General features: G+C 34.7%; 2 protein-coding genes and 1 long non-coding RNA gene across 3 annotated transcripts in view; all 3 read right to left on the reverse strand.

Annotated features, from left to right (window-relative positions):
• Window positions 1–304: 304 nt before the first annotated feature.
• hoxc12a (homeobox C12a) lies at window positions 305–3902 on the reverse strand. The gene is made up of 2 exons (XM_056449663.1): window positions 3159–3902; window positions 305–2409 (listed from the first exon to the last, which is right to left on the reverse strand). The coding sequence occupies exons 1-2, from the start codon at window positions 3742–3744 to the stop codon at window positions 2171–2173; spliced, it is 825 nt and encodes a 274-aa protein (XP_056305638.1). The 5' UTR covers window positions 3745–3902; the 3' UTR covers window positions 305–2170.
• Window positions 3903–8182: 4280 nt separating this feature from the next.
• The window catches only part of LOC130217768 (uncharacterized), a 91276-nt gene continuing 82398 nt past the window's right edge, over window positions 8183–17060 (reverse strand). Inside the window, exon 3 of the long non-coding RNA XR_008835903.1 lies at window positions 8183–8257. This is a non-coding gene — a long non-coding RNA (uncharacterized LOC130217768). The remainder of the gene's footprint in view (window positions 8258–17060) is intronic.
• hoxc13a (homeobox C13a) lies at window positions 11041–14837 on the reverse strand. The gene is made up of 2 exons (XM_056449958.1): window positions 14082–14837; window positions 11041–12259 (listed from the first exon to the last, which is right to left on the reverse strand). The coding sequence occupies exons 1-2, from the start codon at window positions 14743–14745 to the stop codon at window positions 12003–12005; spliced, it is 921 nt and encodes a 306-aa protein (XP_056305933.1). The 5' UTR covers window positions 14746–14837; the 3' UTR covers window positions 11041–12002.

Here is a 17060-nt window from a genome sequence, read left to right on the forward strand (position 1 = left end):
TTGCACTACATGTGGCCATGTTGGCAAGCATTCAGGTTGCATTTTTGAGTTTTCTCTAGAGTGATAGAAACAACAAAAATGTGGAATGTCGTAACCTTACACTAAAAATCCAATATGGTCTAAATGAGGATAATGCCAAATGCATATATCTAATTCGCAATTAAATGTTTCCGAAAACGATAGTTCTCTTAGTCGGCTTTTCTGCAGCTGAATAAAACGTATACACATTTAAAGACGAAAAAAAACCCAGCGGATTTTAATACTAAGACCTATATTTTCAAATTATAGACATGAGATAAGTAAATAAAATTAAGTTTAAAGACTTTATTAATCAGAAACTTTAGGTTACACATATATGGATACATTCATGAACTCGTAACATTATTTACAAGACATTTTAGTCGCAAGACACAAAGGAATGCGACACTTGGAGCATTCACAAAATTACACAGAACACAACACAGAAAAATTATACATCGGAGACAATTTCACAAACAATCCAAAGAGGGGGAAACGTGACGATCATTGCTATATAGTTGCTGATGTTGTCATTCATATAATTGTATTTTCATTTTCTATATTCACAAAAATAGGACTTAAACAAAATATCATTGGCTAAACTTTTAGACCAATGGCAAGAAAATAACGTAGCACCGACATCCGTCATTTTAATAATAATATTTATTAAAATAATAATAATAATAATAATAATAAACAAGTAGAACTATATTTGGGTGAAATAACATTGCAATAATTTCCTTCGCCATTTGTTTAAAACATTTTACTCAATTTGGTAAGGTGTTTAAAAATAATACATGCGCATTTTGAGCAAAAATAGACAGGAAAAAAAAACTTTTTTTTAACCGTCTAACTAGTCATTATAATCATGCAGCAAATATGAACGATTCCACTGGCATATAATCCATGATCTGATTAAAAATATTGTTACTAATGACACAATGGGTTCCGCTAATTAACAAAACAGGCTCGTAAATATTGGGATTTAAATCTGGTCTCTTCCGTATGATTGCTAGTTCCATAACACTAATAAATGACTTAATCTTTGTTTGAATTTATCATTGCGCGTCTTCATAATATTACTTGACCATGCATTTTTCTCCCAGAAGCATTGTTGTGACTAATTAAGTAGACCTGAGCAGATTTGTTCAAATAACGCAGATCAAGGGACAAGCAATAGTTAATGGGAAATTTATGTTGTTAAAAATGCAAATATGATGGACGTGAATATAACGTGTTTCACTATATCAGGAATAAATATTTTATCAGCAGGAAGTCGCATTTACGCGGCTTAGCTGCAGGCCTACCAATTTACACTTTGGCCAATATTGTTACAGACAATCTAGCTGAAACATTTGTCAGAATGACATTTCACATGCCAGATCAAAGTCTATTCATAAAAGCTGTTCTGTAATTGCAGTTTGGTTCTCAAGGGCCCAAGATACGAGTTGGGTCACTAACTTTGTGTCCGTGACCGTGAACGTGCCATAGAACACGTGGCGATGACGGCGGAACGGAGATAAGACGCTCCCCACGCTTCTTATTGTTAAGTATTGTTAGGTTTGAACGATTCTTTATTAGAGAGAACTTGCAAAATAAAAACCTAGATGTAACATTAAGAACAGTTTAGTTTTCTTAAAAGCAAGCATGGCGTTTCAGTCATTTTTAGCTTAGAATACTGATCATGGCACGAGTGTGTTATAATTTCAAAAGATGTTTTAATGCTCCTAACAATAAATATTTAGCGATCATTTCAATATCATTAAGACTGATAAGAAAACATTTTAGTTCCCCGAAATGCTATCTCACAGCTTATATATCTCTACAATTTTAACAAGCAGTTCATTATTTAATAAAGTGAAAGATGGCTTAGACAGCTCGGTACTTTTCAAAACAGACTTAAACATTCCCATCGTATACATGCCCAAAATTACTGGACACAAAACCACTTAAATAAACACTAGACCACATAGTATAAGCAAACCTTTGGAGCCATCATTTGGTCGCGTACCCCTTATATTTGAACCCTTGTTCGCGTTTTCTGAATGCGTCATGGGGCAAGACTTTCAGAGTAAAATGAGCCAATGGTAGATTACCATTAACTAAATACTGTTGTTGGGCTACCATTAAGCAATGTATATTTTGTGCCTCCTTAAAAGAAGGACAAAGCCTGCTCCCTCAGCAACAGTCTCTTTTTCTTCATCCGCCGATTTTGGAACCAAATTTTAACCTGTTGGTCGCTGAGATTGAGCCTGTCAGACAGCTCTCTACGTCGCTGCCTGGTGATGAACTCGTTCAGCATGAACTCTCCCTCAAGCTCGGCCAGCTGCAGTTTGGAATAGGGTTTTCGCTTCTTGCGGGTCCGGGTGTGCATCGGGTACCACGGGGCACCTGGAGAGGGCATAGCACGAGTTCATGAGAGTGCTTCAACACAACTAGGCCAACACATCAATATATCTCCACATCTTGATAGCACTAAAATACAAAATTCTAAATGTATTTTGTGATACTTTTAACTAGACACTATTTAGCGACACTGTATAATGTAAACTCAATATGTGTCGATTCTATCTTAATGTATAGCAAAAATCTCTGAATGCTTTACTGTTTTAGTTAAAAGTAAATTACCGCGATAATTGTCCTATTTGCAAGAACCCCACCTATTTAGCGGTTTCAAAGCATATTAAATTACTTCTTGCAGCACGACAACAGATATTAATTCAGTTTACGAGTCACTAAAACAAACGTCCTCTTTTCTGTCAACAGAGCAATTTCTTTTTCTGACATTTCTTCCTCTTACTAAAACAACGATTTAGCAAAAACTACATTTATTAACAACAACTATCTTTTTTATGCAAAAAGCGTCAAACATTTGAAGCGGCATGGCTGATTTTTATGATGTTGTGTTTACTGGTTGTATAAATGACTGAGCGCTTAAACTGGTGAACGTGGAGCATTTTAGGGCAACCCCTAGTGGCCTTGAACAACCACGCAAGATCCATGCAGGAAAATCATAACAGTTGCTAGTGAATGGCTTAACGAACTGTCATGCATATAAATTAGCAGTTGCAAGCTACTAGTAATTATAGTACTGTGTGCTTCTGTTGTCTTTCAGCTGTTATTGAATGCGAGGAACAAACCTCCTCCTCCGGCGATATTGCTTGCGTGGTTTCCTTGCGATACCAGGGTTTGTGGGTCGCTTGCTGAAGTCTTTCCTCCTTCGTTTAGCACCGAAGAACTGGAGTCGGACTCCAAAGACTGACAGGATGGCGGGTCTTGGGTCAGATGTTCGGTGCCATAATCATACTTTGAGAAGGTGCCACTGTTGCCCATCCCATTGTGCATCCCGTGATCAGACGATACTGATGTATCTCTTGCTCGCTCCTCTCGTTTGAGACTGTTGTTGTCTGAACACGAATCTCTGGTGCTGCTGGAATTGCCATAATAACACTTGCTTTCCTCCAGTCGGGTTATTTCACAAGATCGATTAAAAGAGGGGTTAATGGATACGGGACTGCTAAAGTAAGACTGAGGATATCCATTGCACGACTCCGATGGATTCCACGGGAGAGAGCAAACATTGTCCCTTCTAGGGTACGAGAGAGACGGTAGCCCCGCCAGCTGTCCCCCTGAGGCTCTAAAATTCGGGAAGTAAAACCTGTCTCCAGTGTGGATGTTTACCAAAGGTCCCACAAACCCAGGATTAAGAAGATTATGCTCGCCCATTTCCGCGGGCCAGACCAACAGCTTCTAGTTTATTGCAATCTGACATTTAACGTAGTTAAACCTGGAGGTGCACCTGATTGGTCATCTCCACATCACGTGCCGGAGCTTACTCGAACACTAGAAGGTACCACCCACTTGGTGCTTTTCAGACAAAACAAAACATTAACTTCTGTATTACGGGTTTTATATGCTTTTTAAAAATTCTATAAAATATCTTATTAAAAATGTAAAATCTTGTTTTCCTTTTCCCCGAGCTCAAAGGTACAAAACTGATCGTCTTTCGCCTTCCTGTTATACACAGAAGAGTCCCTAGCCTCGTTTAATATTTACTGCAAAGAAAAAAAATAAATAAATAAAATAAAAATTACAAAAATACACATTTTTGCCCACAAAGGAAACGTTATTTTTCCTTTGAGGAGAGGTTGCCTTCGACTTTGTTTTCAAACAAATTACGGCTGAATTCAGTGTCATATAAAAATGTGATGTTCATCTTTTACAGGCTTGTTTTAAAGAAATACTGATGCTCAGTGCTGAACTCCACTCATATTTACTGTAGTGGGGTCAGCAGGTTGAAACCATTGGCTCCGTAAAAGATGATGATATTCTATAAGAAATGTTTAAGAGCGTAGCCTATATTTTAGATAATATGCTCTAGTACACCTCACATGAACAACTTTAACAGATACATCCTATAAATACTCGCAGTCAAACTCATGGAGGATTGTTACACATCTCGCAATTCTTTTATTTGAATTTTACAAGCTGGCAGAGGGCATTAAATGATTGTGCCGCTCCAAATATACCTCACTAGATCACATTAATTGATTTCTGATTGTAAATATATAAAGTAGACGCAGATTTTCATCATATCAACTGTAATGCCTTGCCATTATCAAATGTGCATTATCTGAGAGTGTAATGCAGGCAAAAATAAAGATTAAGATGACATAAGGCTAATAATAACCCTGCATTAAATACCCTTCCTCACAGTGGGGTGTTTAGGTAACGCAAAGTTAATGTAATGGTAATTCAGTGGTAGTCTAAGTTTAGAACTTTATATTTTACCGTGGTATGTCTACTTTATTAATAATAAATAAATACACTGATATTTTCAATTTGAAGGGGTTAATGCAAAAATCGACAACACTGTTTGATTTATAGCACTTTTTAATCTCCATTTTAAAAATAAAATGCGAGCAACTATTAAAGAGTTTTCAGATGTGGATACAGCTGTCATATTTAAAATTATAGATTAGAAATATATCATATAAATATATTTTATAATTTTAAATTTGGATTATATACTTTTATAAACGTTTTAAACATTTGTTTACGGGTTTGCGTATAGACTCTTGCGCACATGCTCATGCTGCCAAATATTTAGCCTACTATAACTTAGCAAATTATATTTGCTTTCTTCGATAATTTTAATACTTTAAATTTTTACATTGTTTATTGCACAAGTATTTATGTAGCACAATAACTTTGCGTTTGCTGCCAATCTAAAGCTCGTGTCAGTGCATGTGTGGGGGCGTATTTCTAATTTTGATTTAAGGCCACCTTATTTATCTTAGCTTCGATGACTTTCGAATAAAACTAAAGTAAAATAACCACATGAAACTTTCTTTATGTCGAGGGCTATCCAGGCTATAAATGCAATGATACTGCCTAAGGAAATCCGGTGTTCAGCTTTTCATAAACATTGACGTAACGGCTATAACAGAGTCTCAAAACAACCGAAAGACTACAAATGTTGTCTTCTAAATTGCCCAAGGATTATTACATCCAAATCTGAGGCACAGATGTGTATGTTTTACAGCTAGAGTACTCCAGATTCATGTAACTAATTAACATGCTATGCAACACTCCGTGCTTATAAATTTAAACGCTTTCGGGTAATTCCTAAAAATGTCAGTGCTTTCGTGTGCTAAATATAAATATAATCACAAAATTTAAAGCTACAGAGACGTGACATTTAGTTACCAAGTTGAGAAAACATAAAATGCTAATTAATACACTTGTTATTAATGGTACATTAGTGTAGTCAGATTGTTAGTTCTGATCAGTTTTAATAAAAATATTTTATTATTAACCCACAAAAGAAAGAAAAAAAAAGAAGAGTAAAACAAGTGGTTCACAATGTTACTACTTCCTGGGAATTAATGACATTTCAACAGCTTAATTCAGTCACAAACATATTCGACTCAAACTACCTGACTGTCCTAAATTATACAGTTTAATACTCCAAATGAAATATTTTATTTGCTTACCGTAAGGCTGGTCAGTAGTGATCTCCAAAATCTCTGGAAAATGGCTAAAATAGTTGTTAGTTCAAGGTCAGTGTCTAGTGCACTGTCTGCGCCGCTGTGAGATTGCTGTCTTGGAATCCTTTCCGTCCAGACAGGGCCATAGCGTAAACAAAGGCCTTTTTATTGTCTTTGATTTTGGAAGACAGGTTGGCGCACTGAAAGCCTTGCAGTGAATGTCCTACGAGGCCAATTTCTTGAGAAACAAAAACGTGCATTAAATGTTAATTAAATGCTAAATACTAGCTCTCGGAATTTGAAGAACTGAAAGATAATTCAAATCAAACATAACATGGTATGGTATGGTATTCAAACATACTTATAAACTGATGATACCGATGCTAACTACAGCAGTAGTAAATAAAAATGAGTCACAATTAATCTTAATTGTTTTAATTAAGCTTTAAAATTAAACGTAGATAATTAAATATGCGACTAATACACCATTTAAAAAGGGAAAAAGTGTGTATGACAAGACCGCACAAATATAAATCACGTGTTTTTTTTATAAAACAAAATGAAGGGATAATTCAATATAAGCCGAGCTTAAAAAGACAAATGTAAAGTGATGTGTAAAACGCATAGGCATACGGGCGTATGAAAATTGCAAACCTGAAAAAGCTTTCTGAATTTAAATTTTTGTTATATTTATTTATATTAATTCAGGCACTATTATAACTACAATTGTCGAGCTTAGAATATTTAAGGTTTACAAAACACTATCACAAAAACATTTAGAGACGCAAACCATTTAAATCTAAGTAACATTTTAGGAGATATAATATAAAGCATAATATAAAGCAAATGTAAAAAATAACAAATGCTTATCATGAACAGCTTAGGATTAAAACGGAAATATTAAAACGGCTTTTCCTATGGCTTTTTGCAAAAAAAAAACTGGCCGATCAAATATGCAAATAAAATATGCAGCATACTTTAGGCTACATATAAATAGTTTATAAGCTATCATATCTTAAATTATACACGCAAACAGCATGATGTACTACGTGAAACACAACGTGTTTATGTAAAGACCGGTGCAAAGCATATGTCTTCGTGTTGAATCTGCACTGTTCACTTCCTGATATTTCCACCATACGCCACCAGAGGTTATCAGCCCCCTTTCTCCTCAATCCTCTGATCTCCCCTTCACATTCCAGCTGATCTGTTTATAACCGGCGAAAAAAATAAACCCTAAAGTGAGCGCGTGCGTTTGATTGAACCGATCTTTTGCATTATGAAAGTATCTATTATGTTACTAACATGTCTTAAAATCATATACTTTGCGAAACACTTTTTTGCTTTAAAATACGGAATAGGTAGTAAAATGCGCAAACAGAGACGGTAAAACTGCTTTAATGAGTAGCTATGTGCACGCTTTATTATATTAATAATAATTGTATGTATATTTATCTATCTATATGCGTGTTTCAATAAATGTGAACAGTAATCGAAGTTGATCTTTGTCAAGTTTTTAGAGCTATAACGTTAATTGTTGAGTTCATAATTAATTAACCAACGCCGTTATGGAAGTGGGAAGAATCTGAATCAACAATACCAAAATTAACATCAAACGATACGTTTTCTATATAAAAAGCACAATGGTTCCTATAAGCAAATTAATTTTGTTTTATTTTAACTGTAAAGAAAAGGAATATTCATACAAAATAGTGTCAAACAAAAAGCTACGCGAGTGTTAACATTAATCTGAAATAAAATTGCAGTAAATAAGTTTTTCTTCCTTCAGTTGTCTCTTCACATTTTTTTTTGAACTTTTAATTGATTTAAATTGTATTCGGACATTAAAAAACACTCGTTTTACTTTTCACAGAAAGCATTAAATAATGAAACATTTAAATATGCAATAAAACGAACGAAAACAAACAAGAGCATTGAAAAAATCCAAAGCGAGTTGCCAAGCTTAAAAGAAATACATATTGCGAAGACATTCTCTTTTCTCGACATTGTTCATCATGCATCTATACGCATGTCGAATAGGCCTTGCGCCTAACCAGACACAGATAATAGTTGCTTGGCACAAGTGTATCATTAAAATACAAAAAGCATAAAATAAATTCATACAGTTCTGAATTTCCATTTTGCGTGTTCACACAAAATAAATAAACTAGCATTACCTTTTTACTTGGCCTTGGAGAGGATGTATCTCTTGAAATTTGGTAAGAAGTACCCATCATTCCTCGGCGCGCCTATAGAAATAACACAAGATGTCATCTCGTGAGCACTGTCTTTTGCAGACGTAAAAGCACTACCTGCCTTCGTGGTCAATATAACCTACACCTCATGATGAGAGAATACATCCATTGGTGGTTTAAAACTTATACGGGCAAGGGATCGCGGAAGCGAAAATTGTTCAGTGGTGTGAGAGGTAAAAAAACGGGGTATTGAAAATGTACACCGTTTACATTTTCACAATGACAAGGATATTGGATAATCTGAGCATTTTCCCTTTTTATGCATTTATGGTATGTCATTAACTCTCGCCGTCTAGACAGGGAAATAACACCTTGTTTGCCTGAAAACAAACCACGGCAGTGGTGTCCAGCCCCTCTGTTTATTATTCACAAGACTCTGTGATGTCAAGGTCAAAGCGACTGCATAGTCATGGTCAAGGGTAAGGCGCAATCACGTGACTTTAAAACCTAAAGCTTAGCTATCATGCAATTAACATACAATTTCTCAGTCTTCAAAGTAATCCACTTTATCGCAATATACTTTTTATGATGACAGCCAACTAAAAAAAGTAGCCAGTAACCGGGTGTGTCTCTCATCGGTGTAATACAGAGATTAGATTTTGGTGAGAAATTATTCAGAGTTATATCAGAGTTCTTACTTTTACATAACAAATAGTTTTGCTAATATACACCCTTCGCAGTTATATATTATTTAAAAAGCAGTTGTTGTTCTTTGCCATGAATACATTTAAGCAGTTAGCGATTGTAGCAATTCAGTTTCAAATCATTTAATAGCTTCTGTGGTTTTTCCAGACGAAAAAAAAAAATACATGCATGCATTTATATCTTATGTGTACATTTTATGATTACATTATACAGTTGTCAACAGTTGAAGCGGATCAATTAACAAAATTCATCAAAACTGAACATGTATGTATATATATATATATATATATATATATATATATATATATATATATATATATATATACACACACAAACGTGAGTGTTGAGTGATTAAATGTTGATCAATAGATTTTTTCACGTTCCATGTGTACGTGTATATGTCTATGTATGTATGTATTTGATCAATCATGTTTACGTGTATATGCATGTATGTGTGTGAATATATACATACATTATATATATATATATATATATATATATATATATATATATATATATATATATGCATGTAATGTATTTAAAATATACATAGGCCTACAAACACGCATATGTACATTATATATATATATATATATATATATATATATATATATACATATATATATATATATATATATATATACATATATATATATATATATATATATATATATATATATATATATATATATATATATATATATATATATATATATATACACACACACGCACGCACGCACACATACACACGTGAGTGTATGTACATATTTGTGTTTGTAGGCCTATGTATATTTTACATGCATTTTTCTAAATAAAAACACACAGAAGATATCATATTCAAAAATTATTATACATTCAAAAATAAAAAAAATTGATATTCAGAAAACATTTAGACTAATCTACACTAGGGCTAACTGCATTCACGTGTTTAAAAATCAATGTTTGAGTGCAGTTATGTTGAATTAAATCTTCTCTGATTATTCCGGTACACTATTTAGCTCAAGTAATTTTAAAATATATTGTTATCATTAAGTTGCCCAATTCGTTGAATGCCTACTTTGCCACCATTGCAAAATTATATTTACAGTACTTCGGGTTTCTTATAACGGTGTTATTTCGACCATAGCTTCGTGTTTTGTTTTGAGGTTACAAAAAAGTTATCCAAAATGTATATTAATCTATTTACTTAACTGTATTAGATCAAAATGTTTTGGCGTAATCGAACAGTTAGTCACATTTCATGCTAGTCTTACCACTTTCACGTCCATTCCTCGAAAAATGTAAAACGGCAGAATATTAAATCGAGTAAGACGCACCTTACATCTGCTTGTATTAAATTATATAATATTTAATGTAATAAGTGTAAAATCAATTGATCAGATCTGTAATTATAAACACTACGCAGTTACGAGCAGCATATGAATTGTTAGCATTGTTTTGATACATTAAAACAAATATTTACGGTCTATCTGAAACCCGTCGCATTCTGATTCAAATGATATTCAGCATTAAAGTTTGGACTTTTAGCACCGGTGGCAATTTAACAATTTTAAATAGAAAATTTAGACAAATTTTAATAATATAATATAATAATATAATATATTTTATATATATATATTTTATATATATATATATATCTAATATATATAAATATCTAATATATATAAATATCTAATATATATAAATATCCAATATATATATATATATACACATACATACATACATACATACATACATATATATATATATATATACACATATATACACACATACATACACACACACTTGTCATGGTATTTACATACTGCTGTTCTCACTTGTAAGTCGCCTTGGATAAAAGCGTCTGCTAAATGAGCATATGTAATATTTAGGAAGGTTGTGTTTATTTTTCGCATTTATTTTTAGCAGCTCTATCGTTCTATAAAACTAATATTCACAGTATGCATGCATTACGATATTGAATAAACCTCATTCATTTGACAAATATTCACCCCACAGTAAGCTCATATAAACTCACACAAACCGATGGAAAAAATGGATTTTTCCATTTATGTACGCCTTTATCGGTTCACCGTCACTGATAATTGAAATGAAATGCATAGATTGACCTCAGGTAGCATGTACTCAACAAATTCCATTGCCATTTTATTTATGAAATATGCCTCAATTCAGTACTTTAGGAATTGAACACCACAATACAATTCACATACTGCACGAAAAGAGATACAGACAAGTTGTGTGAACAGCTCCAATGCTTTACGATATATATTTCTATATAAAAACAAAAAGGTTGTGCATTAACGTTTAATACTAAATGATTTTAAATGCTTACAATCATTCCAGTTGCATGGCAGAGTCATATCCTTCACTGCTATTAGGGACACATACAAATGATCTTGAAACATTCCTTTTTTACAGACCGGTCATACGCGAAATCTAAATTAAATAACAGAAGCATTAAACTGTACAGTTAACATAGCAGCCTGGTTTACCCTCGGCATTAAAAAGCAATGTATCCCACAGTGAACCATTTAGCTCGCAGGCTCATTCTAGCAAATCTGTCATCTCCACGAAAAGCAAATGACGAATTCTATTCGTGACTCAGTTCAGTTTTTTGCTGTAGCCTTTCGAGATTGCATACAAGTCTTAATTCACCCAAAGTGTCCATAAGAATTATTATTATTCTCTTCTCATGCGTGTTGAGCCCATCGAGTGTGTTCTGCTGGTTGGCTTTGACACACACATGAAGAGGTGTAGAAGGCTTGCGTCTCCTTGTATTTTCAGATGCACGTAAACCACGTGTCCCTTTGATATTTGTGTAATTTTAAATATTTATTATTTATATATGTACATTCATAGAAAAGGACAAAGTTGAAATGATTTTTTTTGTATTTTCACAGTTATGTATCATATGCCCAAAAAGCCAGAGAGATAGCGGTTATCGTGTAGGTTTTAAATTAAATAAAGTGAAAGAAGACAGGTTAGGCTTGGGGCTGCCCGGATGTTCTTCATTCATGATTGCTGAACAGAAGTAAATATCAGACTTTCTGGACGGAAGGATATAAGCTGGCGAACAAAATGTACGAGACATACATCAAGTATGCATGTGATTATTAGTCTTGGATTTACTGACGAACTTTTTCTCCTTCACTCTGCGGTTCTGGAACCAAATGGTAACTTGACGTTCTGAAAGGTTGGTTGTCGCAGAAATGCGTCGTCTCTTGTCTTTGGTGATAAACTTGCTTGCTGCATACTCTTTTTCCAGTTCTTTCAGTTGTATCTTGGTGTAGGGAACACGCTTTTTGCGCCCTCGTCGATAACTGCTGACTTCTGGCTGCAACGGAACCACATCTGAAAAACAAAGTAGATGAAAACATTAGCATCACCTGTTTGCCCAGCAACGCATTGGTTGAGGTTCTGCTCATTTCAACACAATTATTTAATAAAGTATTTGTTACGTCAAATTATTTTATTGGCTTGGGCCAATGCTGAACAAAGAAGCAGTTATGCTCCTGCTGCATTTAGTTATCTGAAGCAAAAAAATAAAATAATCTTAGCTACTAATATATACCTATTGACGGGCGAATCAAAATGTTCGTGTATTTTACAATCCGCCGATTTATCTAGGATGTTATTAACATTACAGTAGCCTATGTAATATTGTAGCTTAAAATCAACACTAATATACTAATAACAATAAATATTAAGTAAATTTTGAATGGATGAGGTTTGAAAAAACAAGCAAACCATCCTCCATAGTCTCGTTAAAACATCTGGATTGTGGGTAATAATGACAAGTGCTTATCAAACTAATTTTCCTTAGATACAACGCAATATAATGCTTTGTAAAATTACCTGTGTTTTAATTATAATGTGACAAGCAAACGCTCAGTATTATTTTCCCCCAAAATCCCTACCTCACTGTGGAACTTTAAAAGGTAAAATATGGTTAGAGATATTATTCCAATCAACTGAAGCACTGTCACATTTAGAGATGTTCTAGTATTTTCTCTGTTATTGAATAGGTAAAAAATGTTCTAGATGGAGACATGTCAATTTTCATCATGCATGTATTGTTGCCTAACGCATCCAAACACAAAGTAAACAACTGATTAAGATTATGCACGAAAACAGCACTAGAAAATTATCCAATATGCAAGTAGGTTGTTTTGATACAATCTTATTTTTGGCTATTTCATTATAGGATACAAGTGAGCTTGACCTCCTCTAGGGGGAGGGTTGCTAAACGGGTCAGGGGCGTGTTGGTGGTGACAAGTATTCACTATAGCCACTATAATGCGACAATATTTCGAGTTTAATACTGAAAATACAGTGACCTACCAACATAGCACTGGAAATTTGAATCACCACAGCTTAGTAACAATGACTGAATTATTAGTGTATTGACTGAGTTGGTATATGCATCATAGGCAATATTTTTGCCTACACCAAAAATCAATAACTTGACTACAGAACGTCAGCTGCTTTTAGGAAATAGAAAATGCTGCTCCATGGTATTTGCAAAATGTCCATAACAGATTGCGGGGTACCACTCCCGATCACTGCTCACAAAGATGTATATGCATGTTACAAATAACAATATAATATACTGGAGCAAGGAGCAAAGGTAGTTTTGCCAAACCCCAATTCTAAATTGCGTGACTTTCCTAGCTTAAGAATCCTGTGACTCAATAATATCAGAGTTAATGTATGACTAGCCAGAGACGTCACTCAAATGTTGTACTATTTTATATGAGATGTTGTAACTAAAACGTACATTCAGGACAAACTGAACTGTCTTGCTGAAACTTGAGTTTAGAAATTGCTCATATTTTTGTTCTGGGGTGCCAATTGAACATATACCAACTGTCAAGTGTCATCTGTCAAAAACAAATAAGACAAAACAACAAATCTGACAGGTTTATGCAGAGCTAGTGGATGCGCAGTCATATCCTGTTATGTGGAGATTTGAGTAGACATTTCTAAATCCATTGATGACCTTTGGACAATAACGTATTTATATGGAATTATTTAATTAGCTCTAACAATTTGCATGTTAAATATACAGATATTTAAAAGTGCATCTTATCATAACAATAAGTCCTATAAGCACTGCTTTGCATGTCACTAATTTATTCACACTTAAATTGTTTCACAAGTGTTTAGGACATACCTGGAAAGGGAGATTTCCAAAGATGAGAAGACTGTGTTTGCTCCTTTGAACAGTACACCTGCCCATCCCAGCCATTCGAGAGAGCCCAGTGTTGATATCCCTCCATGGGGATCAATGCATCGTGACGTGGCTCGGGATGAGCGCTAATACTCGGAACCACCGACATATCTAGATATCCTGGAACAGCCTGGTAAGAGCTGGCAAAACTCGGGTAGAAAGCAAACTCTTTTGCCCTGCTGGACAGCTCCTCCGTGGGCAAAGCGCTGCTCGTCTCGGCATATTTTTCTGCGGGATGGTATGAACACGGTTTCTGCTGCAAGTTCACATTGTGCGAGTGAGATAATCTGCAACCGTAGTAAGGATTTCCAAAGGGGTAGCCGTAACTCAGAGAAGCGCTAGATGACGTCTGAGGAGCGGGGCACTGTCGCCCAGTTTCAGGGGAAGATATATCCGAGTACACGGATCCCTGGTGAGTCGCTATGGTGCCGGAATGTCGCCCCAGCGCGGGGTGGGAAATCAGTTCCCTGCAATGAGTCGCAGGGCAATTCCCGCTCAATCCTTCCATAATTTGGCTTTTATTTTGATTATTTTCATTCGGGCTTTTTTCATACACGTACATCAAGGTGTCCGCCCAGCGTGGATGCAGGACCAGCGAAGTCGTCATATCACGGGCTGCCGATGCTTTTTAAAAGTCGCCTACTCCAAGACTGATACCTCATTTCCAACTACATTTTACGCACGCGCATGCGCATAGCTGGATCCATGTGTCCAGTTCATTAAAGCGCAGGCACGTGATATGCTAACTAGCCCGAAGAGAGTGGGTTGTGGGTGGGAGGAATAATCCCTTTAAAAACTACTGGCTCACATTTCACGCCTGGCTTCTAAGGTTTTCGTTGCCCAGGCATTGGCTAGAAGAGTTGGAGACAACCATTCTTAAAGGGGAAGGATTCAATCTAAGTGGAACGAAAACAACCTCAACATTTCGGCCGACAAAAGTCTGGACACTTAGCAGAATGATTTTATTTTTTTAATTAACATTCCAGTGTCAGCAATCTTGAATATGTAACAACATAAATACATATATGCATACTAGAAATCCTACATGAATTCGATCCTGAATTGTATTACACAATATTAATAGCATAAGCATATTATAAGATTACTCGACAGTAATTTTATTGTAATAAAAAAACAACCAATCGTCAATAACATGCAAGAGTGGATTCACTAACAGCTGGATTTATATACAGGAAAACGCAAGATTTATTTGCGCAAACATATGTATGAATTTCTATGCTGTAAAAATATATTGGAAGTATATTTCCAAAGCAACAACGAATAATAATTTGAATATTTAGAAATTGTGAAACATAATAGATAAAACAAGTCTTACTCCATCACGTAGTAATGTTTTTATGAAACTAATGGCCTGTAAAATGACTCCTGTGCGCTATTATTTTTTGCTCTGTGTGTTTCGAACTCAGATTTATACACATATTCACATAAAGTTACACAAATTTAATTTCAATCAATGTTTTCTATGTACCGTCCAGTGCTAGCACCGCATGTTGATGCATACGAACGTGAGCAAATTAATAACAATCAGAATTCTACACACACAAACACACACGCACACACACCTCTATCTATCTATCTATCTATCTATCTATCTATCTATCTATCTATCTATCTATCTATCTATCTATCTATCTATCTATCTATCTAGATAGATAGATAGATAGATAGATATGTAATACATTTCCCTTTTCACAGACTTCTGTTACAAAGTGTTTGCGCAGTATACAATGATTACGCAGTATAAAAAATGAATTCCAAAAAGCATGTTAATAATTCACTGTTTGGTATGTTGTTGTTATTTTTTTTTATATTTGAAGACCAGGGTATAGAATACAACCGAATATTTAATTAGACTTGTCACAACAGAAAAGAATGCATCGCCACTGGATCAGTAGATTTTCTTCCGGTCTGATGTTGCACATTTACAATGCAACGTTTCATGGGGAATGAATGAATAAGAGAGTCTCATACCCTGTTAAAACATTTCCTCTGTTGTTAGATCCAAAACTGACGAGACAAAGAAAGACGCTCCTTTTACATGACAGATAATCTGAGTAATTTTTTTACCTTTTGGACAGTATTATGTGTTTAATACGCTAGATAAAATGTTAAAAAGTGGATTACTCATTTTATCCAAAGAAAAAAATCATCTTCACAGACCGAAGAGAGGACAGATCTTACAAATGGCAGCTGGATGGAAGTCCAAGGTCAAGGTAAAAAACGCAGACAAACAGGGTCGTAATCAGAGTCTAGACAGACAAGAATGAACTTCACACTCGTATGCATGCAAACTCGTTGTAGTTTGAAAGACTTTGAGAGGCAACTTGGGAAAGCGGAAAATAAACTTGCAAACAATCCAAGTCCCAAAGTAATTTCTACTTTTAAATGCGGACCGGCAACTGTTAAACTCTTACGAGTAGGAAGACAAATACGACTAACAATGCAGAAATTCTCTTCCGGTGAATCTGCTTTCTTCCCTCTGTTAAGAGTTCCTCTATGTGACATGTTAATTATGGAGCGTCTAGCTTACTCGTCTGATTTATATTATCCAGATTTGTTGACATTAATCAAATGAGCTATACAAGAACCAAGTTTGTTAAAATACACAGGAAAAAATAGGCTGATGCAATAGGCTATGTGCATGGATGTTCTCTGTCAAATCCACAAATTGTAAAATGTGAATAAAATCTAAATCTAAAATAAAGCATGCAGTAGTTCTGGTTGAACATTTCCTTTTCCATTTGAAGCTTGTGCAATGAACAAGTCATTTTACCATGGACGACATTTTTAAAAAGCTTTGATTAATTTATCACCAGCTGCAGCAAATATATAACTATCCGTTCTACTGTAATAATAAACAAAACACGACATACCTCTTCTTATAATAAATAAGTGACATCA

This window comes from Danio aesculapii, chromosome 23 (assembly GCF_903798145.1).
Source record: "Danio aesculapii chromosome 23, fDanAes4.1, whole genome shotgun sequence".
Taxonomy (NCBI): domain Eukaryota; kingdom Metazoa; phylum Chordata; class Actinopteri; order Cypriniformes; family Danionidae; genus Danio; species Danio aesculapii.